The 27,409-nt window shown below is 36.9% G+C and overlaps 2 protein-coding genes across 3 annotated transcripts in view; one reads left to right on the forward strand and one right to left on the reverse strand.

The window, feature by feature from the left end:
- The window catches only part of IMMP1L (inner mitochondrial membrane peptidase subunit 1), a 478,402-nt gene that overhangs the window by 293,215 nt on the left and 157,778 nt on the right, over positions 1-27,409 (forward strand). The window lies entirely within an intron of this gene.
- ELP4 (elongator acetyltransferase complex subunit 4) overlaps positions 1-27,409 on the reverse strand; it is a 255,269-nt gene that overhangs the window by 152,254 nt on the left and 75,606 nt on the right. For both annotated transcript variants that reach the window (XM_005890864.2, XM_070383610.1), the window contains exons 5-6: positions 19,703-19,842; positions 2,311-2,395 (exon numbers count right to left, since the gene is read on the reverse strand). In XM_005890864.2, coding sequence (XP_005890926.2) covers positions 2,311-2,395; positions 19,703-19,842 — 225 coding nt within the window. The remainder of the gene's footprint in view (positions 1-2,310; positions 2,396-19,702; positions 19,843-27,409) is intronic.

Here is a 27,409-nt window from a genome sequence, read left to right on the forward strand (position 1 = left end):
GTATAGGAAGAATGAAAAGATTAAGCCAGAGAATGAATGAGTGATAGATAAAGTGAAGCAGGTACATAGCACATTAGAACATAATTGAGCATAATACTTAGCAGAGATAATACATTTATAGTTTTAAAAATATGACAGTATTGTAAAAACAAAGGCTGAGTTACAAATTTCCTGTGTTGTTTGGAACATATAATTCCTTGCTATACCATATAATAATGGGGCATACTGTGAGGCATAATAAAATTAAAAAAATAAACTTTTGCTGACAGCTGAACAATAAATAAATTTATTCCTTTGAGAAGATCTAAAATAGTTAATCTGATACTCTAAGTAAAAATCAATGTTCAAATTTCACTTGTTGTATTATTTCTTAGATATCTGAAAATGAAAAATAAAATTATGACAGCAATTTGTAAATGTTCCCACTCCAAATATCTTTACAGATAAGCTACAATACTTTACTTACTACCAGTATTAATTATACAGTAGTATATAATATTCTGCTTCTTAGAGTCCATTTGTTGACTCCCAACTAGTTTATTTGAAAATGCTGTGACAGAGAAAGTAAGATGAAAATATCCTTTTAAAAAGTAGGATTTACTTCAGTGTCAGGATATTATTTTGACTCAGGAATAATATTTTTTGAAGTAGTTCCTGATAGATGTATTTTTGTGGCTTCTGGAAGTCATCTAAAGTTTCTGAGACAGATAAACAGACCAGGTAATTTAGCAAATGATGTAATCCATAATTCAAAAATATACAAATTCACTAACTATATTTTAGTTCCAATAAAACAGGAAATATATTTATAATAACTTATTGGCATATTTAATTAAAATTATTTTTTAGCATTCCTGGTACTCACCATAAAAATGTATTTCTCAACCCTGTTTAATCTTTATGAAAGTTACAGAGTTTGTTGTCTATTAATGTTCATAAAATATCATTTACTTAAAATGGTGTTAATTCATATTCAAAGAAACAAGTAAGAAAAGCTTTTCATTCCATCCTAATAATAGCTTACTTTTAAGGGTTTTTTGGATGTGTGTGTGTGTACATACTTATATATCTAAGTATGAGGGTATTTATTGCCTTTGCTTTTTTTGCATTCTATAAAATTTCCTGCTCTTAGAAGATGTGTCATCCTACAAGAGCAGCAGCTCTGCACAATGTACCACAGGAACTGTTATGACATGCCTGTTTCCATAGTTACCAGAGCGCGTGGGGAGAGGTGTCTGTCAGGGACCAATTTACCTCTCCAGACGGGCACTGCCACCAAAGAGAAGACATGGAGCCCATAAATCTTAGCTAGACCAAAAATGGAGCAACAACGACCAAAATAAAACTGTACTAAACACCAAGGGCTGTCACAAAAACTGTAACATTCATGAAAGACCATCTATAAATGAATGTGTGCCTCACCATACACACATAAATGTTTTCAACCTGCTATTAAACTGATGATCAAAACAGATTCTAAAAGTATTTCTTTTGCCATGGACAATGTGTTAAATATAGCAATAAAGCTAAAGAATATTTAAAAATCTATGATACGAATTAAGAGCAAGTGTGGTTAATAATGCCAAAAATAAGACTTGTGGCTTTTTTGTCTTCTTCAACAAAAATAATGGTGCTCTGGAAATAATTCTGCTAAAATAATATAAATGAAATGCAAATCTTTTAGCAGCAATAGCAATTAAAATCACTGAGGAAGAATTGTGAAAGGCATGATATCTAGAAATAAAATTTCCCTCATTTTGTTCAAGTTAAACTAACCGGAACATTTTTAATGGTAGGAATCCAGAGGAAATTTTAAAAAATAGAGCTACAGAGAAATAGTTAAGATACAAAATATTTTAATGTAGCAAATAAAAAATGCATATTTTATGCAATGAGACAACTCAAAGCATAATATAATAAATAAAGTCTTGAACTTCGTAATTCAAAATTAAGGCCTGAGTGACATAACTGTAAAAAATTAAGATAGAAAAATACAAGTCCTGCAAATTTAACAGTAATTTTCAAGCTATGTTATTTATTAATTTCAGGCACTACAAATACATATTTAAAAGTAATTCATGTTGACAATGCATATGAACATTTTCTGTGTATCCACTGAGAACTTAGCAAAAATTCAAAGCACACATTTATAGTCAAACTAAGGCTGCATGTATTCTGCTTATTTACATGCTCTGTGTTTAGAAACAGCTTGCTCACTGTTGATTATTCTAAGCCCTTCTGGTTCTAGCCCTAGAGAGTTTAAAAACATTACATACATGATTATAAAAAGGTTTTGAAGTTTCTCAATACCTGGGGATTGGATCCATCAAATCCTTCCTTATAAATAATGTTCTGGATAAACTGTAGCAGCTTCATGTAGCCAGGGGTCAAAGAACTGTTGATAAGAAGTGGTTCAAATACATAAATGGGCTTATTACACAGCAAATACAAATTGTAAGCTACAACATTAAATGATTAATTAAAAGATACACATTTATGAGATTATACTTAAATATCAGATAAGCCAAAATAATATAAATAATTCTAAAATAAAAAGTCAGTATATGCATGGAATAAATTGCATTACTCTATATTAACTAACTCAATGCTCTTGACATCATGGGAAGATAAAAATCTGTGGAGACTGAGATGACTTAATTTTATGTCAGGCTTAGTTACCACCACGAAAATTAATGATTTAATGAAGCAACCTAAAAGATGAAGCCACTATAGCTTTTCAGGAGTAATCATGGATAATTAACACATAGTTAATGAACTGCTATGCCAAGTACACCTGAATCAACATCCTGATCACCTGAGTTTATCTTTCATCAAAGTTTTAATATTCTTAGAACAAAATTGCAAAAATAATACTAATTCAAAAACAATGTTTTAAGACAAAGAAGACAAGTGGATATAAACTCCACTTTTGTTTTTAAAAAGACAACGAAAATATAAAAATTTAAGAGGATAAACTATTTCCTATATGAATAGTAGCATTAATGTTACTATTTAAAAATATTTTACAAGTGCTATGAAACATAACAAAAATTTAATAAGAGTTAAGAAAATCTGCTTAAATACTAACTGAATTTAAGATTCTTCATGATGGACAACTTGTGTGCTATGTCTGATAAAATGAGATGATGATGAAATTCTATGCTATGCTATGCTAAGTTACTTCAGTCGTGTCCGACTCTGTGCGACCCCATAGATGGCAGCCCACCAGGCTCCGTCGTCCCTGGGATTCTGCAGGCAAGAACACTGGAGTGGGTTGCCACTTCCCTCTCCAGTGCATGAAAGAGAAAAGTGAAAGTGAAGTCGCTCAGTTGTGTCTGACTCTTAGCGACCCCATGGACTGCAGCCTACCAGGCTCCTCCGTCCATGGGATTTTCCAGGCAAGAGTACTGGAGTGGGGTGCCATTGCCTTCTCCAGATGAAATTCTGGAACATCGCAATTTCATAAAAACTGAAGTGCCTAATACTGTAGAAGCTGTGGGTGATCTTAAAAATACAAAAGCATTTGCTTTACTGTGATCTTAAGTAAAGTGATCATATAGGTAGAAGTGCCCGCCATAGGAAAGAAGAAAATATAATTTGAAGCATTCAGGTAACATTAAAGAATACTCTTAAGAAGCTAGGAAATGCAGCAAACCATTTAAATAAATGTGCACAAAATTAATGATAAGTGGTTCAGCAAAAATATATGCACATCTTTGTAAACATTTTATTGAACAGTCACACCCAGTTTAAAAGTACATCTCTAATAACAACAACAAAAGAAAACCAAGAGAAGAGAATGGTGTTCTGTGCAAAACAAGTATTACTCCAATTGAAGGATTTGGCAATACAAGTATTTCTCATACACTTATTTCTCCATTTTCAATGAAAATACAATGGATTAAACGGAGATATTTTTCTACCCTAACAAAATTAGAGTGAGGAAATGTGTCTATAAATAATCATATTCCACAAGGACAACGATGTGACTATTACGCATCTTAACACGTATTTGTCCTAGTGAGTCCAACTATTAGAACAGTGTTTTTGTTTGAACACAACAGATTCAATTTCTATCTGGGTCAATTAGCTTCAGCGGCTACAATCTGCTCCAAGATTTTATTATGAAATGAATTCCAGCCAATCATTTGACGAAAGTCACTAGGGGTTAAAGGAGGGTGGATCAGAAACATATCCAGTGTATCCTAATCCACCAATAATGAATCTACCTAAGACCATTATTATTTCATATATTCAAAAAGTTTCTCAAGTATTTTTCCCTCTGCCCTAAGTTGTTCGATAATAAAATCTGCTTCAAGTATTTGGTAGTAAATTTGGTGTCTAAAAGGCCCATTACTAAATACCACATACATAAATTACTTTTTTAATTTTAGTTGCTACCATTTATCCATTTCATCTTTTCACAGCTTGATAAGATAACTATAGTAGATCTTCAATGGTTTGGAGACAGTGGTTCTTCTGGTATGAGAACAAAAACAAGACATAAAGCCAAGTATGCCTTAGTCTTTTTTCTTATTTCACATTGACATACATAATCCAATCACTAACAGTGATTAGAAGATTATAATAAAATAAATTTCTCCAAACTAGTAAGATTTCTAGGAAAATAAACACTTTGATCAATGGGAAAAAAATCATACATTTAGGTATACTGAGGATATTCATTTTTAGATACATGGGATTAGAACTTATAAAACTGAACTAGTTTATATAATATTAACATTAAAATACTAAGTATTGTTAATCTTCATGAGATACAAGTCCTTGTCAACAATATTTTATAGTAATACATTTTTTACTGAAAATAAATATCTTGTGTCATCTAAATTTTTTTTATTAAACCTCTTTTTATATTTTGAGGATGTTGCCTTTTTATTTGTTCAGCAGTCTAGTAACTCATAAAACAGTTGTTAAGAAGTAAATCCAGTTACAAATATGACCCTGGCTTCCTTATTGTTTCCAAACATTTAACAAAGGTAAGTTATCATGGTATGTACAACATATCCCACAAGCAGCACATTTCAAATCACGTATATTATTTTGCCTGATTTTCATAATTTTTGATAACTTTCATAGTAAAATTACCTATCATGAAATTCTACAATGTCTTTAAAACTACGCTGCTGCTGCTAAGTCGCTTCAGTCATGTCAGACTCTGTGAGACCCCATAGACGGCAGCCCACCAGGCTCCCCCGTCCTACAACAGTACAAAAATTATTAAAAATTAGAATTTTAACTTTACCTTTAAAATATAGGGCATTTAAAATTTTCTTTAGTTAAAAAATTGTCCAGGTGCATTGTTTATGTATCTGGTATTACCATGCTGTCTGATAGGAATTTCTTTATCTTAATAAAACAAATATGGACAAAAGGGGTCCAATTACCCAATGTAAACCTATATGCTGATGCCCAAGTTAACATCTTTAAAAAGTTGATAAAAAACATGAGCCTTTCATGCCTTATCAATGTCCATCCTCCCCCAATTTTCAGCAATAGGTCCAAAGGATATTTGCATCAGAGAACTGTAATTTATATCAAGAAATGGCATTAGTTTTCCTGAGAAAGGTAATTTTGTCATTTAATCTAATTGAGAAAGATAAAAAATACTACTGTAAAAAAATCAGATATATATCTAGAAAATAAATCTGGTAATCAGATAATAAATAATACATAATTACCTTATCAAACAACAAACAAAGGAATACTACAGAGGTCTTAATGTGATCAAAGAATAAATGTATCAACAACAAAAAAGCTTAGGTAACAGGAGATAAGATTTTATCTGTGAAAAAACATTACAAAATAAAATCAGTATATGTGAAATTAACTAGTTGATAAGTGAAAGTTAACGCTTAGATAATAAATATGATATATCAACTGGCAAAGTATCTGGCACATTAAATATTCAAAAGCCTTTTGCATCACTGTCACATCATTTGATCATTATGGTAACTTTGTGAGGCAAATACAGCCATTAACTCCATTTTATGGTCGAGAAAATTAAGACCCATTAGAGACTAAGTAATTTGACCATGGCTGTACAACAATTAAGTAACAGAAGTGGCACCTAAAATTCAAGTTTTCTAAAACTTCAAGTTCTTTTGGTTAAACTAGAGTGAGGTCCAGAATCAATGAAAAGTCTCTGGATCTAAATACAGATGAGGTTTGAACATGGCTCAATTCAACACAGTCAAAGTATTCAGATATACAGTCATATATATGGGTGTGCCTACTCAATTGTGTCTGACTTCTTGTGACCCCATGGACTATAGTATGCCAGGCTCCATTGGATCCTCCAGGCAAGAATACTGGAATGGGTTCCCATTTCCTTCTCCAGGGGATCTTCCGACCCAGGGATCAAGCCCATGTCTCCTGCAGCTCCTGCGATGGCAGGAAGATTCTTTACCACTGAGCCACCTGTCATAGGAAGGTATTTTTCTTTTAGTTGCATTGGTGAGGACTTTACCAATAGGTAGGCCTTGTATTAACTCGGTGTATGGACTGCAAGGAGATCCAACCAGTCCATTCTGAAGGAGATCAGCCCTGGGATTTCTTTGGAAGGAATGATGCTAAAGCTGAAACTCCAGTACTTTGGCCACCTCATGCGAAGAGTTGACTCACTGGAAAAAGACTCTGACGCTGGGAGGGATTGGGGGCAGGAGGAGAAGGGGACGACAGAGGATGAGATGGCTGGATGGCATCACTGACTCGATGGACGTGAGTCTGGGTGAACTCCGGGAGCTGGTGATGGACAGGGAGGCCTGGCGTGCTGCGATTCATGTGGTCGCGAAGAGTCGGACACGACTGAGCGACTGATCTGATCTGATGGTTTGTAAAGAAAATTCAATATTGAAAAGCACATATTTACAAATATAGAAACTAGGTACCAGTATAGCACAATGGAAAGTGTGCTCAAGATCTGGGTTCTAGTTCTATCTGTACCAGCAACTGGAGCAGAATACGTGATTTGAGGCCAATTCTTTAAATTTTCTGTTCTGAACTTTGAAATTTTCTCATCTGTAAACCAAAGGAGCATACTAGATAATCTCTGTTGTCCATTCTGACTTAAAATTACATGATTCAAGGATTAATTTTCTTTTCTATTTTAAGAATGACTTTCCTCATTAAAATGATTCACTGTTAGCTTTTTAAAAGAACTTCTGGTGCATTTAAATATTGATGTTAACTACTTCTTAAGAAGAAAAACTATTATAACTATCAATTATGATTGACTTAAACTAAAGATGAAGCATTTTTGATATTATGCAAATCACTGAGAAAATATAATTTGTATTACCAAAAAACTATTTATACATATATTTCAGGTATTCATCTATGACAAAAGGTGAGACATACTTGTAAGGCTGTAGGCACAATATCAAATGTTTCAACTAACTGTGTAAAACAGTTTGCTGAGCTAAAGTTATATTAGCATACAATTTGCATGTGGCTATAAAGACTGTGAAGTCTACTCACAAGTAATTTTCAAGTTAAAAATTCCATTATTATTACACTGAAGGATGTCATTTATTGATTTTTCTTTTCTGATGCTTTTTGCCTAAGGACATTGAGTTTGATTCTCTTCACCATGGATACTCAATTAAGAGAACATAAAGAGACCAGGAATGTGTTAAGGGAACAAAGGTGGGCTGTGGCCAGCACAGACCTCTGGACCACAGCTGGGAAAGTACTAAGATCATGAAGATAGAAGAACTGTATGCATCTTGAAACAACCCACTGACTGACAGGGGCACTGCTGAGAATGGTTATGATCCTTCATGAAAAATAATTCAGTTCAATTAGTCTGATCTGCACTAATTATTGATATAAAAAAGTCACTGGATTATGTCTCCTACTACCCATCTTTTCTGCTGTCATCTCTCCAACTTTGTGTCATTACTCATCTTTCAAACACCCTGGCCTTTCAGTTTCTTGACCATCTCTCTTCCAACAATCTTGTCTCCATTCAACCTCTAATACCCATTTCCATGGTCATACCCTAGATCTTGTCATCATCAATAACTGCTATCCTTGTATAATCTCAGTTCATATACTCTTCTCCCTACAACCACCACTTTCTGTCTTTTCAGTCAGAGTACCATTTAACTAGAATAGTAGTTTTGCTGAGAAAGTGAGACAAAGCAAGAGAAGGGCAAGGAAGTGAAGATTAAAGCTGACCATGGATCAAGATGGTTAATTAGCTGAAAGAGTTTATCAAGGCAGGTGAGAGATGGTAGCCAACAGTACAGTGGTCTCAGTAAACTCAAATGCTTGTATGGGGTTTCTGCATAGTTTATTTATTTTATACATAGTAGTTTGTATTTTTTAATCCCCTATCCTTATCCTGCCCCTCCTCCCTTCCCTCTCCCAACCGGTAACCACTAGTTTGTGCTCTATACCTGAGAGTCTGTTGCTGCTTTGCTTTATTCATTCATTTTATTTTTTAGATCCCATGCATAAGTGATAACATAGTATTTGTCTTTCTCTGACTTATTTCACTAGGCATAATACTCTCCAGGTCCATCCATGATGTTGCAAATGGCAAAATTCCATTTTTCAATGACTAAGTAATATTTCATTGTATATGTATATCATATCTTCTTTATCCACTTTTCTGTTAATGGACACTTAGCTTGCTTTCATATCTTGGTTATTGGAAATAATTTCACTATGTAGATTGAGGTGCATGTATTTTTTTGTAAACAATCTTAGTAAGTGTTTTCACTTGTTAAGTCTTTTAATAGTCTATATATCAGGAGAAATTGAACTCCAAATGTGTTTTTCTCAAAGGAAAGAATGGGATAGGGAAAAGAGAGCTGATTGTCCAGATTGAAAAATCAGCTGAAGTAGTTTTATTTTTTTCCCAAAGAAGAAGTAATTTTACTGATTCCTATAAATGGGATGATGGCAACAATGGTAACGTACACTCTCACTTTTGACACACTTTCCTAGAACTGTTTTAACAATGCACACTTGTACAATTAAGATGAGTGACATTTGTTTCTCTACACTATCTTTAACACAACACATTATCATTTTAAATATGTAATAGCTGAAAAATTGGTATTTCTTTGGTTTTTGCTTATATTTCTTTGACTACTAGTTAGCCTTATTTTAGCTTTTAAAAAAATGTTTTCATCATAAAAATTCAAACATATAAAACATAGAAGGGATAGGAAAAAAAACCCCCAAAATCCACCACTCAAAGGTAAACATTGTTAACAATTTGACGAATGTTCTTTCAGATACTGCTCTATATCAATCCCTCTTTCTTTACTGAGAAAAATTACTGCGGGATGTTAGGAAGCATGATGATAAAAATGTTTGATTCTGAAGAGTATTTTACCAATAAACAAACATAAACAGAGTTATTACGACTATTTATTTAATTCTGGCATTTCACTCATAACCTTTCCAATACTGATGTATATACATACTGAATCTCATAGTGTAAGACGAGCATTTAGCTTCCAGACTTTCATGAGTTTTTTCGACCAAATATCACTAAGTACATTTAAGAACCTAAGTTAATGTGTACTGAGTTTTTGTTAGAAAAGAATTTCGGAAAAGCTATATAAAGTTTTATATAAACAGGACTGCTGTTGCTGTTTAGTCACTAAGTTGTGTCTGACTCTTTGCAGCCCTATGGACTACAGCCCATCAGGCTCCTCTGGCCATGGGATTTTCCAGGCAAGAATACTGGAGTGGGCTGCAGTGCTTCTCCAGGGGATCTTCCTGACCCAGGGATCGAACCCATGTCTCTTGCTTTAGCAGGCAGAGTCTTTACTGTCAAGCCACCTGGGAAGCCCTATATATATATGCCCCATGGGAAGCCCAGGGAATATAGGTAGAAACTGCTTCTACCTATATCCCTTCATGAATAAATTTTTAAAGCATGGTACGACACCTGCCTACTTCTCTGAACTCATCAACCCTATTTCTCAGAACTCATCTTTGTAACACTTGTTATCACTCACTCTATTTCAACAACTAGGCTTTTCAGGTACTTGAAAACACCAGTTACTTTCCTTTCCTAGTACACCTGCTGTTCCCTAAGCCAAGAAAACTTCTTGGCTTAGTGCTCTCTGTAAGACCACTTTTTTCTTCTTATGATTTTTTTTCAAGTCTCAGGTTTAGGTCTTTAGAAAGGCCTCATCCTAAAACAACATAAAGTTTATTCCCTCCCCCCCTCAGTGTATGGAGAGTGTTCTTTGTCTTTATACTACTTATCACAATTCATAACGAGATCTTTATCTGTTTACTTGTTTCTTTTTGGCTGTGCCCCACGGCATGTGTGATCTTAGTTCCCCGACCAGTGACTGAACCTGTGCCCCCCTGTGCTGGAAGTGCGGTCTTAATCACTGGACCACCAGTGAAGTCCCTTCTTATTTTATTAATTTTTTTAAAATTTTACTTTCTTATTCTAATTTTCACCCTGCTTATTTAACTTATATGCAGAGTACATCATGAGAAACGCTGGACTGGAAGAAGCATAAGCTGGAATCAAGATTGCCGGGAGAAATATCAATAACCTCAGAAATGCAGATGACACTACCCTTATGGCAGAAAGTGAAGAGGAACTCAAAAGCCTCTTGATGAAAGTGAAAGAGGAGAGTGAAAAAGTTGGCTTAAAGCTCAACATTCAGAAAACGAAGATCATGGCATCCGGTCCCATCACTTCATGGGAAATAGATGGGCAAACAGTGGAAACAGTCTCAGACTTTATCTTTTAGGGCTCCAAAATCACCGCAGATGGTGACTGCAGCCATGAAATTAAAAGACGCTTACTCCCTGGAAGGAAAGTTATGACCAACTTGGATAGCCTATTGAAAAGCAGAGACATTACTTTGCCAACAAAGGTCCATCTAGTCAAGGCTATGGTTTTTCCAGTGGTCATGTATGGATGTGAGAGTTGGACTGTGAAGAAAGCTGAGTGCTGAAGAATTGATGCTTTTGAACTGTGATGTTGGAGAAGACTCTTGAGAGTCCCTTGGACTGCAAGGAGATCCAACCAGTCCATTCTGAAGGAGATCAGCCCTGGGATTTCTTTGGAAGGAATGATGCTAAAGCTGAAACTACAGTACTTTGGCCACCTCATGCAAAGAGTTGACTCATTGGAAAAGACCCTGACGCTGGGAGGGATTGGGGGCAGGAGGAGAAGGGGACGACAGAAGATGAGATGGCTGGATGGCATCACTGACTCGACGGATGTGACTTTGAGTGAACTCTGGGAGATGGTGATGGACAGGGAGGCATGGCATGCTGCTGAGATTCATGGGGTCGCAAAGAGTAGGACACAACTGAGTGACTGAACTAAACTGAACTGATTCTAAAAAAAATATTTTTAATTATGCTTTCTTATGCTATAAATGGTCAAGGATAACAGTTTACTACAATAAACCTAGTGCTTAACATGATTCTACACTCATAAAAGGTACTCAGGAGCATACAAGGTATTCACGCCAGAGAAGGTGTTCAATAAATATTGTTAGATATATGGTTATGCTTACTTACACCTGTAAATGGCACTATCCTAGTTCTCATGTCTAAAAGCATTCTTGATATTCCCTTTACTCTTTCCACAACCACAATGATATCAGAGATCAGAGAGGCAGCAAGGAACCAGATTAGGTAAGGACATGTAGACCTTGTGGATCTCTGTTTGCATATCGGTTTTTTATTCTGGGTGAGATGGGATGTCATTAAAGGTTTGAGCCAGAGGAGTGATAAGAGAAAAAGTTGGCTTAAAGCTCAACATTCAGAAAATGAAGATCATGGCATCCGGTCCCACCACTTCATGGGAAATAGATGGGGAAACAGTGGAAACAGTGTCAGACTTTATTTTTCTGGGCTCCAAGATCAACTACAGATGGTGACTGCAGCCATGAAATTAAAAGACGCTTACTCCTTGGAAGGAAAGTTATGACCAACCTAGATAGCATATTCAAAAGCAGAGACATTACTTTGCCAACAAAGGTCCATCTAGTCAAGGCTATGGTTTTTCCTGTGGTCATGTATGGATGTGAGAGTTGGACTGTGAAGAAGGCTGAGCGCCGAAGAATTGATGCTTTTGAACTGTGGTGTTGGAGAAGACTCTTGAGAGTCCCTTGGAGTGAAAGGAGATCCAACCAGTCCATTCTGAAGGAGGTCAGCCCTGGGATTTCTTTGGAAGGAATGATGCTAAAGCTGAAACTCCAGTACTTTGGCCACCTCATGCGAAGAGCTGATTCTTTGGAAAAGACCCTGATGCTGGGAGGGATTGGGGACAGGAGGAGAAGGAGACGACAGAGGATGAGATGGCTGGATGGCACGACTGACTCGATGGATGTGAGTCTGAGTGAACTCCGGGAGTTGGTGATGGACAGGGAGGCCTGGCGTGCTGCGATTCATGGGGTCGCAGAGAGTCAGACACGACTGAGCGACTGATCTGATCTGATCTGAATGCTGTGAAACTGTACTGTCTAATAAGACAGTACTTGTCACACATGGAATGAGAAATCAAGTTGGCCTTGGGAAGCATCATTATGAACAAACCTAGTGGAGGTGATGGAATTTGTTGAGCAATTTCAAATCCTAAAAGATGATGCTGTAAAAGTGCTGCACTCAACATGCCAGCAAATTTGGAAAACTCAGCAGTCGCCACAGGACTGCAAAAGGTCAGTTTTCATTCCAATCCCAAAGAAAGGCAAAGCCAAAGAATGTTCAAACTATAGCACAATTGCAGTCATCTCACATGCTAGCAACGTAATGCTCAAAATTCTTCAAGCCAGGCTTCAACAGTATGTGAACCGTGAACTTCCAGATGTTCAAGCTGGATTTGGAAAAGGCGGAGGAATCAGAAAACAAATTGCTAACATCTGTTGGATCATTGAAAAAGCAAGAGAGTTCCAGAAAAACATCTACTTTTGCTTTATTGACTATGCCAAAGCCTTTGACTGTGTGGATCACAACAAACTGTGGAAAATTCTTGAAGAGATGGGGATACCAGGCCAACTGACCTGCCTCCTCAGAAATCTGTATGCAAGTCAAGAAGCAACAGTTAGCAACAGTTAGAACTGGACATGGAACAACAGACTGGTTCCAAATTGGGAAAGGTGTACGTCAAGGTGTACTGTCATCCTGCTTATTTAACTTATATGCAAAATACATCATGAGAAATGCTGGACTGGATGAAACATAGCTAGAATCAAGATTGCCAAAAGAAATATCAGTAACCTCAGATATGCAGATGACACCACACTTATGGCAGAAAGAGAAGAACTAAAGAGCCTCTTGATGAAAGTGAAAGAGGAGAGTGAAAAAGTTGGCTTAAAACTCAGCATTCAGAAAACTAAGATCATGGCATCTGGTCCCATCACTTCATGGCAAATAGATGGGGAAACAATGGAAACAGTGACAGACTTTATTTTCCTGAGCTCCAAAATCACTGCAGATGGTGACTGCAGCCATGAAATTAAAAGGCAACTGCTCCTTGGAAGGAAAGTTATAACCAATCTAGACAGCATATTAAAAAGCAGAGACATTATTTTGCCAACAAAGGTCCATCTAGTCAAAGCTGTGTTTTTTCCAGTAGTCATGTATGGATGTGAGAGTTGGACTATAAAGAAAACTGAGTGCCTAAGAATTGATGCTTTTGAACTGTGGTGTTGGAGAAGACTCTTGAGAGTTTCTTGGACAGCAAGGAGATCCAGCCAGTCCATCCTAAAGGAAATCAGTCCTGAATATTCATTGGAAGGACTGATGCTGAAGATGAAACTCCAATACTTTGGCTACCTAATGGGACAAACTGACTCATTTGAAAAGACCCTGATGCTGGGAAAGATTGAAGGTGGGAGGAGAAGGGGATGACAGAGGATGAGATGGCTGGATGGCATCACCGACTCAATGGACATGAGTTTGAGTAAACTCCAGGAGTTGGTGATGGACAGGGAAGGCTGTCATGCTGTAGTCCATGAGGTCGCAAAGAGTTGGAGATAACTGAGCACCTGAACTGAAGTCACACATAGCTACTTACACTTGAACTAATAAAACAAAAATTTCAATGTCATATTGAAAATACTCATTATTAGTTGCATGTGGCTTGTGGCTGCTATTTTGGACAGTACAGGCATAGAAAATTTCCATCCTTGAAGAAAGTGCTATTGGACAGTACTATGTGAAAAAGTTCATGAGGGCTGCTTTGGACACAAAAATAGGAGCCACCAAAAAGCAGGGAGAAAGATTAATTAGGAGGCTATGCCAAGAGTCCTGGCAAGAAATATGGGTGACTTAGGTTTAGCATGGTGGAGGTAAGGGATGCAAGAAGTGATCAGGATCTGGATATACTGAAGATATAGTTGACAGGATTTACCGATAGATTGAATATAGGGAGTGGGACAGAGAAAGGGTCAACAATTGGAGAGAGACAATTGTTGGAAAGAGACAAGGGAGACAAGGGTCAACAACTGCTTTATTGAAGGAAGACTAGAAATATGAAAGAATATACATAAAATACATAACTAAGAGAGAGTACATCTATGCGCAAGATGACTGGGATTAGGAATGTGGGAATAAGGTGGAAGATACCAAAACAACTAATGAAAATAGCATGCTAGAATGCTAGAATGATCAATTAAATTCCATGTATCCAAAGGCCCCCTTGAAGAACAGAAAGAAGAAAGAAAGGTAAACATATAAGCAAGTCATTTCTCTTCATTGGTCAAAATGAGGTTCAGGATAATAGTTCTCTCTCTACAGTTTCAGATAGCATCTTTTTACTTTAATTATATCACCAGCAGATAAACAGGTAGATAAAATTCCTCCTCACACTTATATCTTTGATTTTCTTTAGCTCCGAGATTTATATCATTATATCATTTATTATATATCCTTCGAATAGAGTAGTTTATAGTCTAATTCTGTAACTTTATGATTCTGTTATGCACCTTTAATCTCACCTAGAAGCTCTCTTCCAAAATTCCTTTTTCGTGAGTAAATTTTCTACTTATAACTTCTAAATATACTATGGTTCTCTGCTTCTCAATCTAAGAGAAAAATCTGTATTTTTGAAATAAAATATACTCTTACATGGCTATGTTTCAGTTATTGGTTTCATCCCACTAAATCTCTGTGCTAAGAACAGGACTACAGTTAATCTGAGTTATAACTATATTTTATGCTTTGATTCACTAATTCATTGACTATCAACTTAATACTTGTGTCCTAGATTCAGACAATAAATAGATGAAAAAAAATTATAACTTTTCCTCAAGGATTTCCAAAGCCTGGTGGGAACATTAGAATGTAGACAAAACAAATAATTAAGTGTAATGAAATTAGTGTTTTGACAAAAGTGCAAACAAAGGAATATTAGTAGGAACATATGGCAGAGAAGGCAATGGCACCCCACTCCAGCACTCTTGCCTGGAAAATCCCATGGATGGAGGAGCCTGGTGGGCTGCAGCCCATGGGGTCGCAAAGAGTCGGACACGACTGAGAGACTTCCCTTTCAGTTTTCACTTTCCTGCATTGGAGAAGGAAATGGCAACCCACTCCAGTGTTCCTGCCTGGAGAATCCCAGGGACAGTGGAGCCTGGTGGGTTGCCGTCTATGGGGTCGCACAGAGTCGGACATGACTGAAGCGACTTAGCAGCAGCAGCAGCAGGAACATATGGGGAACACACAGCTATGATTTGTCTATGAAAATACTACAGAGGTTTATCTAGAAGTTTCACTTACTATGGTAAAGAGACTTTGCAGGATAAGAAAAATGAAATGACTGCTAAAATTGTAAATAGTATTCCTATCCACTTTCCACTGTTTTTCTCCTAGAAATTCTCCCAGAAAGATAACTAGTTCTCTTAGAATTTAGTTCATTCTAGTTAATACAAAACTTTTAGCTACTACTAGCTATTGTTGGAGAAGGCAATGGCACCCCACTCCAGTACTCTTGACTGGAAAATCCCATGGATGGAAGAGCCTGGTAGGCTGCAGTCCATGGGGTCATGAAGAGTCACACTCGACTGAGCGACTTCACTTTCCCTTTTCACTTTCATGCATTGGAGAAGGAAATGGCGACCCACTCCAGTGTTCTTGCCTGGAGAATCCCAGGGATGGCAGAGCCTGGTGGGCTGCCATCTATGGGGTCACACAGAGTCAGACACAACTGAAGCGACTTAGCAGCAGCAGCAGCAGCTACTGTTAGCATAGATATGTAAAAGTAAAATCTTGAATTTCAAAAAAAAAAACACATGAAAACAAAATCAATTATTTACTACCAACTGTATGTAAACTCAGTATTAAAGATCCAATATATTTATAATTTAAAAAGTACCACTTTACAATATAGTGGGTAAATTAGTTGGCTTGGGGTACTAGAACAAAATATTGGGTGGCTTAAACAACAGGAATTAATTTTATTGCTGGTTCTGGAGACTAGAAGTCCAAGATCATGGTGCCAGCAGGGTTGGTGTCTGGTGAGAGTCAGGGTTAGTGTTGGGTTGCAGATGGTCACCTTCTCGCTGTGAGCTCACATGGCTTTTCCTGGGTGTTTACTCAAGGAGAGAGCGGAGAACTCAGTGTCTCTCTTTCTTTTTTAAGGTCACCATCTTATCACACGAGGGCCCCACCCTCAAGACATCATCTAAGTGAGTGAAAGTCGCTCAGTTATGTCTGAGTCTTTGCGACCTCATGGACTATACAGTCCATGAAATTCTCCAGGCCAGAATACTGGAATGGGTCGCCTTTCCCTTCTCCAGGGGATCTTGCCAACCCAGGGATCAAACCTAGGTCTCATCTAACTAACTCCCAAATGCCCTATCTCCAAATTTTGGGGATTAGGGTTTCAACATATGCATTTGGCAGGGGAGGTGGATGGGATGAATACTAACATTCAGTCTATAATAGTAGGTTAAGCAGTATGTTAGTAGATTCATGAATAAATAATAAAGAATTACAATATCTTTCTAGTAGAGAAAAGAACTGTGCTTGGACATACCTATTAGCAAAGCTTACCTCAAAACAACATCAAATTAAAAAAAACAAACTGTAAACTGTTTTAGAATTATTCTCAAAATCAGTTTTTCTATTGTTTTATGTTTGAGGTGACCAGATTTATAACAGTAAAATACCAAAACAAAATTATCTAGGCAATATTATTGTAATACATTTCAAGATTCTACAACCAGGCTTTATTTTGAAAGTTTAAACTGTAGGTATGAACATTTTCCATTGGCAAATATACCAGTAATTTTAGTTATTATAGATTTCAAATGGCCTTCAGTTCTTCTTACTGTAAAGAAAAAACTTTATAGGTTTCAACAGCGCCTTTAGAAATTATAAAATTATACATTATATCCTCATACATGATAGACACAGCCATATCGTCTAGTCTTAATTATAGGAAAAGTATGGACAAGTGTAAGGCTTAGCTTTATTGTTTTATAAATGAACCAGTAAGGTTCATTTTAGTGAAATGAGCACATGCTTTTCATAAAATAAATCTCACATGGTAAAGTACCCATTTTCAAAATTAATTTAATTACATGTTTAAAGTTTAATTACATTTAATTAAGCATTTAAGTTTAATATGAAATAAATGAATTATCAGTTAACTACTATGAAATGAAATACTGCCTTGATAATTAAAATCTATAAATTTTCCTGTTCCATGTAAAACTGTTAGTTCTCAAAAATATTCTTAAAATATATTTAAAAAACTACATCCCCATATCTAATCAAGGTATAATTTTTCTGGTGCCCAGCTTCTTGTTGGGTTATACATTTACTGCAGCAGTAAATGGAGACAGCCTGGTAAAGAAAAGAGAGCAGGGGGTTTTGGATACTTGGGTTTGGTGTCAGCTTTACTCACTCACAGACTTAAACAGTGGTAAAGCTGTTCAGTGTCTTTGACCTCAAGTTTCCTACAAAGTGCAGATAATACTGCTTCTCTTGTAGGGTTGTTTGGAGGATAAATGAGATAGCCCATGGTCTAATGCCTGGAATATTACCTGATATTGATCAGGTTAATTGACAAATGTTAATTTCCCACCACTTTAGTTGCTAAGTGAATAAAAACCACTTTGTATTTTCTGGCTTAAAAGGTTTCATCTTTAATTTTTTTTTAATTACAAAAGTAACACTATATCTTTTTTCATGTATTTACATCATAATTAACGTACATTTTTCAATTCCCTAAGCACTCCATGAATGGAGACAGAATAGCATTACTGCTAACAGAGATTTTTAAATCAGAAAGAACCGACTTTGAATCTGGGTTTTATGATTTACTTTTTGAGAAATCATGGAGACACTATTTTACTCTATTTCCCAAATATGTGTATATGTATGTCTGGTTCAGTGAATGACAAAAATTAGAAACTAGTATAATCAATAAAATCAAATAAATGGAATAGTCTTCACTAAACTCTCAGGCAATATTTCTGGGAAAGAGACTCTAGATTTTTAAATCATACATCAACATTTAATAACTCATTTCGTTTTGAAAATAATGGTTTTACAGTGTAAAAGAGAACAACCTATTCTGTGAAGCAACAACCTATTCTGTGAAAACCTTCCCTTGATTCAACTGCAAGCAGTATGAATTAAAATTAAGTATTTCTTTATTGTTCTGTCGCTCAGTCATGTCTGACTCTCTGCAACCCCATGGACTGCAGCACACAGGCTTCCCTGTCCTTCACCATCTCCTGGAGCTTGCTCAAATTCATGTCCATTGAACTGGTAATGCCATCCAACCATCTCATCCTCTCCCTTCTCCTCTTGCCTTCAGTCTTTCCCAGCATCAGGGTCTTTTCTAATGAGTCAACTCTTCGCATCAGGTGGCCAAAGTATTGGAGCTTCAGCTTCAGCATCAGTCCCTCCAATTAATATTCAGGATTAATTTCCTTTAGGACTGACTGGTTTGCTCTTCTTAAAGTCCTAATACTTTAGAAAGTATTCAATGTCAAGTCTTTAATTTTCAGAGTTTTGCCTTAATAAAGTTAGTAGCAGTATGAATTGGAGAAGGCAATGGCACCCCGCTCCAGTACTCTTGCCTGGAAAAAATCCCATGGACGGAGGAACCTGGAGGCTGCAGTCCATGGGGTCGCTAAGAGTCGGACACGACTGAGCGACTTCACTTTCACTTTCATGCACTGGAGAAGGAAATGGCAACCCATTCCAGTATTCTTGCCTGGAGAATCCCAGGGACGAGGGAGCCTGGTGGGCTGCCGTCTATGGGGTCACACAGAGTCGGAAACGACTGAAGTGACTTAGTAGCAGCAGCAGCAGTATGAATATGTTGTGTTGGTTTATTATGTATCAAAAACATGGAGCAACAGCATGATTTTATACCATTTTCACTGCTATATTACTATCAATAAGCAAAATTTATGTATCTTGTGCATTTGGGGCTGAAAGATCCTATTACTGAATTATTTCACATTTTATTGAAAATAAACAGTAGTTATTACAAATTTGGTATCCAGATTTGTCAAGTTGCAAATTAAAGAGTAATGATAGGTCCAACAGTTACAGGATTAGAAAAATCACATATAATGAAATAACATAAAACATTAAGGTTACATATTACTTAGAAAACTAATATTTATTAGGATTTGTTCCTTTAAATAGGCATTCTTTCAAAGACTGTGGTAAAAATGTATTTTACTAACCTTTGAAATCAGAATTGAAATCATTAACTTACCAGGATTCTACATTAAAAGCTGATGATATTTTTTCTGGGAGAAAAAATCCATGCCACTTTGAGGTCTCAATGAGTTCTTGTGGTATCCTTTTTGATATATCATAATAGTGACCAAATCTTGAAGATGATACTGGTCCAGCCTGATAAGAAAATCCACACTGGTTGTTAAAAATTTATTTTCTTCAAACTGTAATTTACTTATCCTACATTCAGCAAGATACTGATATATTTATGCATTTTAATTCAAATATGGAAGAACTGATATATATAGACTTACTACATTAAAAAAATATATAACAAATTTGAAATATATCTCTATCCAAATATACCTTTATCCAAAGTTGAACTACTAACGGACTCTGCATGGCAACAGTTTCTAATAAAATCTCTGATCTTTATTTCCTTAATTTTCACTGTCTTGAATGCTACAAAACACAAAAATTTTAGAACACTCAACAAAATTAGGTACTATTTATAGAAACCGAGGCACTGCACAGGGTAGGTTCTTAGCTTATGTCACTAAGTAAGTGGCAATTTTGTAATCCAGAGAAGAAAGAGACATTCGCTTGCCACTACGTGTCTGCATTTTAAGACTTCATGAATTCATATTAAATTAAACCCCCACAAACATCAAATTATACAGTAATACCGAATTAAAAAAATTAAAGTCTAGTAGAAACACTATTCTCAGATTCAGAGTCTGGGGGTTTGTCATTCATTTGATATACAGAATAGCTCTTCATTCCTCCATAAGGTACTATTTGTTTTCATTAATAAAAAAGACCTATCAATTGGCTTAATCTAATCTTTTCAATACAATATATACAGATGTATGGTTTCAAAAACATGATTTATCCATTTGCCACGAAACTGCTAACACGTACATTATGTCACATTAAAATTTGTTTCTTAAAAAGAGGGAATAAGGTTTTTAAATGTAAAGTTATTAGTCTAAAGCAATTTAAACAAGGTCTGTTCTTTGGCCTATAATCTATTCTTTATCCGGATTATGGTTCAAAATGTTTTTACTGCAATCTCTGCTAGAGCTCATCTTTTTATTGTGTAAGTCCAAGTCCCCTTAATGTTTTAGAAAGGCCTTGACTAACTGAACTTTGATCTGATGTCTTCATTGAGAAAAACACCAGGTTGCCCATTTCAGATGCAAATCCCCCTAAGGCCCAATAGAATTTAGTAAAGACAGCAAAAAAGAAGAAACAAGAAGTTTCCAGGATCCTCTTTGAGAATCCTGGGGCACACTGGTGTCCTTAATCCACAGTGCTGCATGGATTAAGGTAGGTGATAACCTCTCCTGATTCAAAAGAATAAGCGGAGCGCCTACAAACTGGGTGGAGACTGGGATCTGGTAATAATGAAACACCATGCAATAAAAGCCTGGTCCATGTCAGAAGCTTCTGAAAAGGCCTCAATGTACCACATTCCCAGGCCTAGTAGGGAAGCTTGCAAAAGCCCACCTGAATCAAATAAGCATGAATAATCTATTTTAGCGGACTGGCCATGGGGAGAGAGAAAGAAAGAGAGACTTTTCGCTTCTTTTAAGTTAATAAATTTATTAGTGGACTGAAGGTTCTTGAAGTCCTATGCACTCTCAGAAATATGCTAAATTGCCAAGAAGCAAAGTATGCTTTTTAAGTTGCCGTCTACACCAATGTTTCTAATTATAATATTAATGTCATCGAAATCTGAGATTTGGGATGAATCAAGGCAGAAAATTGATTTTATGCTGTGACAGTCTACACACAGAACACAAATAATTCATCAAAATGTAAAAATTTATTTGGAAAATTTTAAAATTATAATTAAATTATTACTTTTTTTACAAATTAAGATTAGATATGGCAACTAAAATATCTATAGGGTAGACATTAAACATTTAATCACTGATGAAAAACTTTAATGCTGCAATAAAAATGAAAAATAAATACACTATTACAAGAAAAACAATTTTTTAAGTTTTTTTTCTACCCAAGATACCCCGAGCGTTAACGGATCATCAGATGATTGAAATGTTGCGAAATCTTCTAGAATTGTAAAATAAAGACTTAAAATATTTCCTTTAAAAAGGTCACTGAATGCTCTAAATCTAATAATAACAATGGTAATCCATGAAAAACTATCAACTTCCTGAAACAATAAATGCACTAAAAAAATTAAAGTATCATCAATAACTATTCCAATCAATAACTATTTACTCAGTTTGGTATAGTTTTACATAATGAACACTTAATTCACATTCATAAACCACCCTTTAACTCTGTCAGCTGTGGAAGAGAGTAAAACGGAATGGTTCAATAAAAATTGACTCTGCTACAGGTTTCCAAGAGGAGCAACAAAACTTACCCTCCCTCACCATGAATATGTCAGAAAGAAAGCAAAAATTCAGACAAGAGCTTCACCAGAAAAAAAACAGTCCAAACAAGACATTTTCTTAGTGTTATCATTTCTTGTTTCTCAGTATGGCATAACAGAAAGCAAGAATCCAAGCAGTTATAAACCATTTTGAGCATCAGTTCAATCGTTAGAAACCAGAGTGAATAATAACAATTTCACCAGACTATTGTAAGAATCTAATGAAATACTGGAAATGAATATCTTGTAAATTATCAAGCACTAAACAAATATTATTAATTATTATTATTGTGTTATGATTCACTAGACGATTGTAAGATCCATCACTATCCTTTGCCATTACACTGCTCTCCTGGAAAAATGGTATTTGTTGTCATCTAAAACACGTATATATCTATCACTGGACTGTTGTAGCTGAACTACTAAGATGGAAAGCCGAAGTGTAATGAGGATTTAATATAATAGAGATCTAATATGCTGTTATAAATTGCCATTCTAAGCCTTGGTAGCAGAGCTCTACAGTATTAAAAAAATTAAGTCTCAGAATAGGCTGTAGGCCATCATCCTTGGAAGGGCATGGGCCTCCTGGTGGTTCAGGCAGTACAGAATCAGGAGACTTGGTTTGATCCCTGGGTCAGGAAGATTCCCTGGAGAAGGGAATAACAACCCACTCCAGTATTTATTCTTGCATAAAGAACTCCAGGGAAAGAGCAGCCTGGCAGGCTAGTCTATGGATTTGCAAAGGTGGACACAACTGAGCAACTAACACTTTTTCACTTTTATCAATCCTTGGGGTGAACAGGGAACAAGGTTTGGTTTAATGATTTGATAGGAAAGAAGTACACGTGTCCACACAGGAGAGAAAATCAAAATCACAGGATGAAGGAAAGTTGGCATCTACAAACTATACACCCCTCCAATGGGAAGAAGCACTACTTTATGCTTTACTGAGCTAGTGTTATTTATTTAAGTGTACATATTCTTATTCTAACCCCATGACCAAGGAGCCGTGGCTGCGTGGGCGCAGGAGGGCCTAAAGGAGCTATCCCACATTGAAGGTCAGAAAGGGTGGCGGTGAGGAGATACCTCTCGTCCAAGGTAAGGAGCAATGGCTGCGCTTTGCTGGAGCAGCCGTGGAGAGATACCCCACACCCAAGGTAAGAGAAACCCAAGTAAGACGGTAGGTGTTGCAAGAGGGCATCAGAGGGCAAACACACTGAAACCATACTCACAGAAAACTAGTCAATCTAATCACACTAGGACCACAGCCTTGTCTAACTCAATGAAACTAAGCCATGCCTGTGGGGCAACCCAAGACGGGCGGGTCATGGTGGAGAGATTTGACAGGATGTGGTCCACTGGAGAAGGGAATGGCAAACTACTTCAGTATTCTTGCCTTGAGAACCCCATGAACAGTATGAAAAGGTAAAACGATAGGATACTGAAAGAGGAACTCCCCAGGTCAGTAGGTGCCCAATATGCTACTGGAGATCAGTGGAGAAATAACTCCAGAAAGAATGAAGGGATGGAGCCAAAGCAAAAGGAATACACAGCTGTGGATGTGACTGGTGATAGAAGCAAGGTCCGATGCTGGAAAGAGCAATATTGCATAGGAACCTGGAATGTCAGGTCCATGAATCAAGGCAAATTGGAAGTGGTCAAACAAGAGATGGCAAGAGTGAACGTCGACATTCTAGGAATCAGTGAACTGAAATGGACTGGAATGGGTGAATTTAACTCAGATGACCATTGTATCTACTACTGCGGGCAGGAATCCCTCAGAAGAAATGGAGTGGCCATCATGGTCAACAAAAGAGTCTGAAATGCAGTACTTGGATGCAATCTCAAAAATGACAGAATGATCTTTGTTCGTTTCCAAGGCAAACCATTCAATATCACAGTAATCCAAGTCTATGCCCCAACCAGTAATGCTGAAGAAGCTTAAGTTGAACGGTTCTATGAAGACCTACAAGACCTTTTAGAACTAATACCCAAAAAAGATGTCCTTTTCATTATAGGGGACTCGAATGCAAAAGTAGGAAGTCAAGAAACATCTGGAGTAACAGGCAAATTTGGCCTTGGAATACGGAATGAAGCAGGGCAAAGACTAATAGAATTTTGCCAAGAAAATGCACTGGTCATAACAAACACCCTCTTCCAACAACACAAGAGAAGACTCTATACAGGGACATCACCAGATGGTCAACACAGAAATCAGATTGATTATATTCTTTGCAGCCAAAGATGGAGAAGCTCTATACAGTCAGCATAAACAAGACCAGGAGCTGACTGTGGCTCAGACCATGAACTCCTTATTGGCAAATTCAGACTTAAATTGAAGAAAGTAGGGAAAACTACTAGACCATTCAGGTATGACCTAAATCAAATCGCTTATGATTATACAGTGGAAGTGAGAAATAGATTTAAGGGCCTAGATCTGATAGATAGAGTGCCTGATGAACTATGGAATAAGGTTCGTGACATTGTACAGGAGACAGGGATCAAGACCATCCCCATGGAAAAGAAATGCAAAAAAGCAAAATGGCTGTCTGGGAGGCCTTACAAATAGCTGTGAAAAGAAGAGAAGCGAAAAGCAAAGGAGAAAAGGAAAGATATAAACATCTGAATGCAGAGTTCCAAAGAATAGCAAGAAGAGATAATAAGAAAGCCTTCTTTGGCGATCAATGCAAAGAAACAGAGGGAAACAACAGAATGGGAAAGACTAGGGATTTCTTCAAGAAAATCAGAGATACCAAAGGAACATTTCATGCAAAGATGAGCTCGATAAAGGACATAAATGGTATGGACCTAACAGAAGCAGAAGATATTAAGAAGAGATGGCAAGAATACACAGAAGAACTGTACAAAAAAGATCTTCACGACCCAGATAATCACGATGGTGTGATCACTGACCTAGAGCCAGACATCCTGGAATGTGAAGTCAAGTGGGCCTTAAAAAGCATCACTATGAACAAAGCTAGTGGAGGTGATGGAATTCCAGTGGAGCTATTCCAAATCCTGAAAGATGATGCTGTGAAAGTGCTGCACTCAATATGCCAGCACATTTGGAAAACTCAGCAGTGGCCACAGGACTGGAAAAGGTCAGTTTTCATTCCAATCCCAAAGAAAGGCAATGCCAAAGAATGCTCAAACTACTGCACAATTGCACTCATCTCACACGCTAGTAAAGTAATGCTCAAAATTCTCCAAGCCAGGCTTCAGCAATATGTGAACCGTGAACTTCCAGATGTTCAAGCTGGTTTTAGAAAAGGCAGAGGGACCAGAGATCAAATTGCCAACATCCGCTGGATCATGGAAAAAGCAAGAGAGTTCAAGAAAAACATCTATTTCTGCTTTAGTGACTATGCCAAAGCCTTTGACTGTGTGGATCACAATAAACTGTGGAAAATTCTTCAAGAGATGGGAATACCAGACCACCTGATCTGCCTCTTGAGAAATTTGTATGCAGGTCAGGAAGCAACAGTTAGAACTGGACATGGAACAACAGACTGGTTCCAAATACGAAAAGGAGTACATCAAGGCTGTATATTGTCACCCTGCTTATTTAACTTATATGCAGAGTACATCATGAGAAATGCTGGACTGGAAGAAACACAAGCTGGAATCAAGATTGCCGGGAGAAATATCAATCACCTGAGCTATGCAGATGACACCACCCTTATGGCAGAAAGTGAAGAGGAACTCAAAAGCCTCTTGATGAAAGTGAAAGTGGAGAGTGAAAAAGTTGGCTTAAAGCTCAACATTCAGAAAATGAAGATCATGGCATCCGGTCCCACCACTTCATGGGAAATAGATGGGGAAACAGTGGAAACAGTCTCAGACTTTATTTTGGGGGGCTCCAAAATCACTGCAGATGGTGACTGCAGCCATGAAGTTAAAAGACGCTTACTCCTCGGAAGGAAAGTTATGACCAACCTAGATAGCATATTCAAAAGCAGAGACATTACTTTGCCAACAAAGGTCCATCTAGTCAAGGCTATGGTTTTTCCTGTGGTCATGTATGGATGTGAGAGTTGGACTGTGAAGAAGGCTGAGTGCCAAAGAATTGATGCTTTTGAACTGTGGTGTTGGAGAAGACTCCTGAGAGTCTCTTGGACTGCAAGGAGATCCAACCAGTCCATTCTGAAGGAGATCAGCCCTGGGATTTCTTTGGAAGGAATGATGCTAAAGCTGAAACTCCAGTACTTTGGCCACCTCATGCGAAGAGTTGACTCATTGGAAAAGACTCTGATGCTGGGAGGGATTGGGGCAGGAGGAGAAGGGGACGACAGAGGATGAGATGGCTGGATGGCAATACTGACTCGATGGATGTGAGTCTCAGTGAACTCTGGGAGTTGGTGATGGACAGGGAGGCCTGGCATGCTGCGATTCACGTGGTTGCAAAGAATCGGACACGACTGAGCAACTGATATGATTTTTATTCTTTTTTGCATTCCCTAAATGGGAATAGGACTATATTCTTAGAACTGAGTGATAATTTATATTAAAAGGCATCTCTGAAAATCGACAGAATGCCTTTCTGTTACATGTTGTTTTGGATTACTTGATTAAACTTTACTCATAGCAGTATTAACTCTATTTTTTCTCAAGTAAAATACAGAAAATCGGGGTTTTTCTGTTGTTTTTATACTGATAATGGCAAGATAAGGTCTGGATTTATAAAGTAGATAATGACAAGTGATCATCAAAGTTTATCAGTCTTGGTAAATGATGTACAAAATTTCTGTGAAAGGCAAATATACAGGCTAGTGACATTTCAAAGAAAAGCAAAGTCAGAAGATGACTCTATTTTTCTAAACTTGATAGAACTTGCTTATAAATACTAGTAAACGAAAGCTTGTCCACTAGGTGTAAATTCAAAATAAGCTGCTACTTGGTGTGTATTCATTAATGCAACTTAACTCACTTTAACATTTAATTTACACACCAAATAATTCATTCACTCATGTATTCAACAAACAACTACTGAGCACCTACTACAGACCAGGAAAACAAAACAGTCAAAGTCTTTTTCTCCCACTGACTCACACTCTAGTCAGAGGAGATAGATGATATGCTATATGCTAAGTGGTGATAAGTTCTCTGAAGAAAAATATGGTGGTGAAAGGGTATGAGAGAGTGGTTTTATTTTATATAGAGTGACAAAGGAAGACATTCCCAATAGAGTGATATTTTAGTGGAGTCTTGAAGAAAATGGGAAAGTAAATCATCTGGAGAAAACCACTGTACAATCATAAATCTAAAACACTCAGGCTCTAAGCCTTGAAAACTTAGGTTTACATGTAAATGTGTAACATCGCAGAAGTTTACTCCCATAGC

The sequence above is a fragment of the Bos mutus genome, chromosome 15, assembly GCF_027580195.1.
Source record: "Bos mutus isolate GX-2022 chromosome 15, NWIPB_WYAK_1.1, whole genome shotgun sequence".
NCBI classification, from domain to species: domain Eukaryota; kingdom Metazoa; phylum Chordata; class Mammalia; order Artiodactyla; family Bovidae; genus Bos; species Bos mutus.